At 29.2% G+C, this 1900-nt stretch overlaps 1 protein-coding gene across 1 annotated transcript; it reads right to left on the reverse strand.

Moving 5' to 3' along the window:
- Nucleotides 1-5: 5 nt before the first annotated feature.
- Nucleotides 6-1876, reverse strand: LOC105315958 (ubiquitin carboxyl-terminal hydrolase 9-like; the record flags this gene model as incomplete). Its single annotated transcript, XM_011410739.2, has 13 exons — nucleotides 1654-1876; nucleotides 1540-1605; nucleotides 1443-1500; nucleotides 1297-1403; nucleotides 1154-1248; nucleotides 965-1102; nucleotides 809-919; nucleotides 628-749; nucleotides 470-577; nucleotides 379-420; nucleotides 233-330; nucleotides 69-160; nucleotides 6-14 (listed from the first exon to the last, which is right to left on the reverse strand). Coding segments are annotated over exons 1-13 (1173 nt in total), but the record flags the coding sequence as incomplete, so codon positions are not given.
- Nucleotides 1877-1900: the final 24 nt, after the last annotated feature.

Below are 1900 nucleotides of genomic sequence, written 5' to 3' on the forward strand. Positions count from 1 at the left end.
TATGCATTTGATGTCTGTTTTATATAGAAAGCATAATAATAGTAGCTTGTAAAAACCTTATTACTTACACAAATTTCCTTTTCAGAGATTTTTTTATAGTCATTATAGTCACTTTCATGAAATGAATACCACTGCTCATCGCACTTTATAAAAGAGAAATCTACAAATCAATTATATTATTATGATCAAATTCATAATCATGCCATCCTAATAATTTGCTCAATTTACTCACAGTATCCACATTCTAATGATCCATAATGATTAATCACTGCATATAATTTATATTCTATATCATCATGAGCATTTGGGTAATATTCTTGAATAGGAAATCTGTCATGCATGACATTATATATACTTTCATAAGTTATTTGAACTTACTTGCAACTGAACTCAACAGGTTTCTCAATTTTTGTCATACCACTAAAAAGCATAAACACTATTTAAACAATAACAAAATATATATTACTACCTTTCAAGAAAATGAAACCGTTTTAAATAAACTACTAGTATTGGAGGTAGTTTCAAAATATCAGCTTTTCTAAAATGCTTGCAGTTATCATGACAGTTTTTACACTTTCTGCAAGCAGTATAGAAATTAATGCATCAAAATTTTGATAGATAAAATACTTTGAGTTAGATAATTGTTCTTCTCTCATGAACAATCTCAAGCAACTTGTTAAAGTCAATCTTGATTCTTTTCTTGGCAATGGTAGTGATAAAGGAAACAGCGAATCATAAGATTTCTGAGCCTACACATATTTACAGCACAATATAACAAAATATTCAAAATTGAAACAAATATACTTACGTATGAGCATTTGCCACATCTGAGTGTAGTCTTTACTTGCGCATGAAAAATATTAATTATTTCAGACTTATCCCTAAGCTCAGTCAATTTTTTCCAAGCCGCTGCTATTTCCTAACACAACTATTAATAACATTTGATTGCACTTAATGTATGCACCTCTTCAGAACTGCATTTGCTTTCATCCACTTTCATGTCAACATAAGGTTTTTCACCTGTTACTTGATTAAATTCTTCATGTAAGCCATTAATCAACACACTGATTAACTCTTGAGCATCCTGCTGCTCTATAGCTAACTACAATAATTACCAAAAATAAAATACAAGTTTAGTTTAACATGTCTTAACCTTCAAGTATTCTGGTTGAGACATTATAATTTCTGGCACAGACATTTTATCATTTAATAACTTATAAAAAAATAAAGCTAATTTTTTATCTGATCCTGCATGACCATTATATTTAATGTATTCGAGTACATATTTCTTTTTACCTCTACTCTTGACAATAAAACTTTTCAAAGGTTTTGTATGAATTAAACATTGAAGAACTGAAGTTATAGCAGATAAATCTTGAGGCTCATCATTTTTTGTTAATACTCTGAAAAAACAATATCAAACAATCAGTTCAAAGGCTTACTCCTTTGTTTTTTCAGATCCATCTTTATTATCAGTAGTTGTAAGTGTTAAACTTAATGCTAATACAAATTTTAAGTATTATAACAGATATATATTACTTGGAACTATTTCTGCTTTGTGACATAATAGTTGTGGAGAGTCAGATTCATTTACCATGCTCATTTCTTGTGTTAAAAATCAAACATAATGGCTTTTTCATCATCATTACTAACCAAAAGTGGCTGTTGCGTTTGGGGCTGCATCTATAATATCAACACCCTGTCCAACATTTGGAACCAGTTTTATATCAGACTGCATCATTTTAATGTCCCCATCAGTACAATGTAATTTCTTTTCCATCCGCTGATAAAACAAAACATATGCATCTGAGGACTACAAACAGAGGAAACAATTTTATCACTCATTTTAAATAAATATACAATAATTTCATCTTCTGTTATTTTTTTGCATATTCTATCA

Source organism: Amphimedon queenslandica, unplaced genomic scaffold (genome assembly GCF_000090795.2).
Source record: "Amphimedon queenslandica unplaced genomic scaffold, v1.1 AMPQUscaffold_6578_Cont21465, whole genome shotgun sequence".
Classification (NCBI taxonomy): domain Eukaryota; kingdom Metazoa; phylum Porifera; class Demospongiae; order Haplosclerida; family Niphatidae; genus Amphimedon; species Amphimedon queenslandica.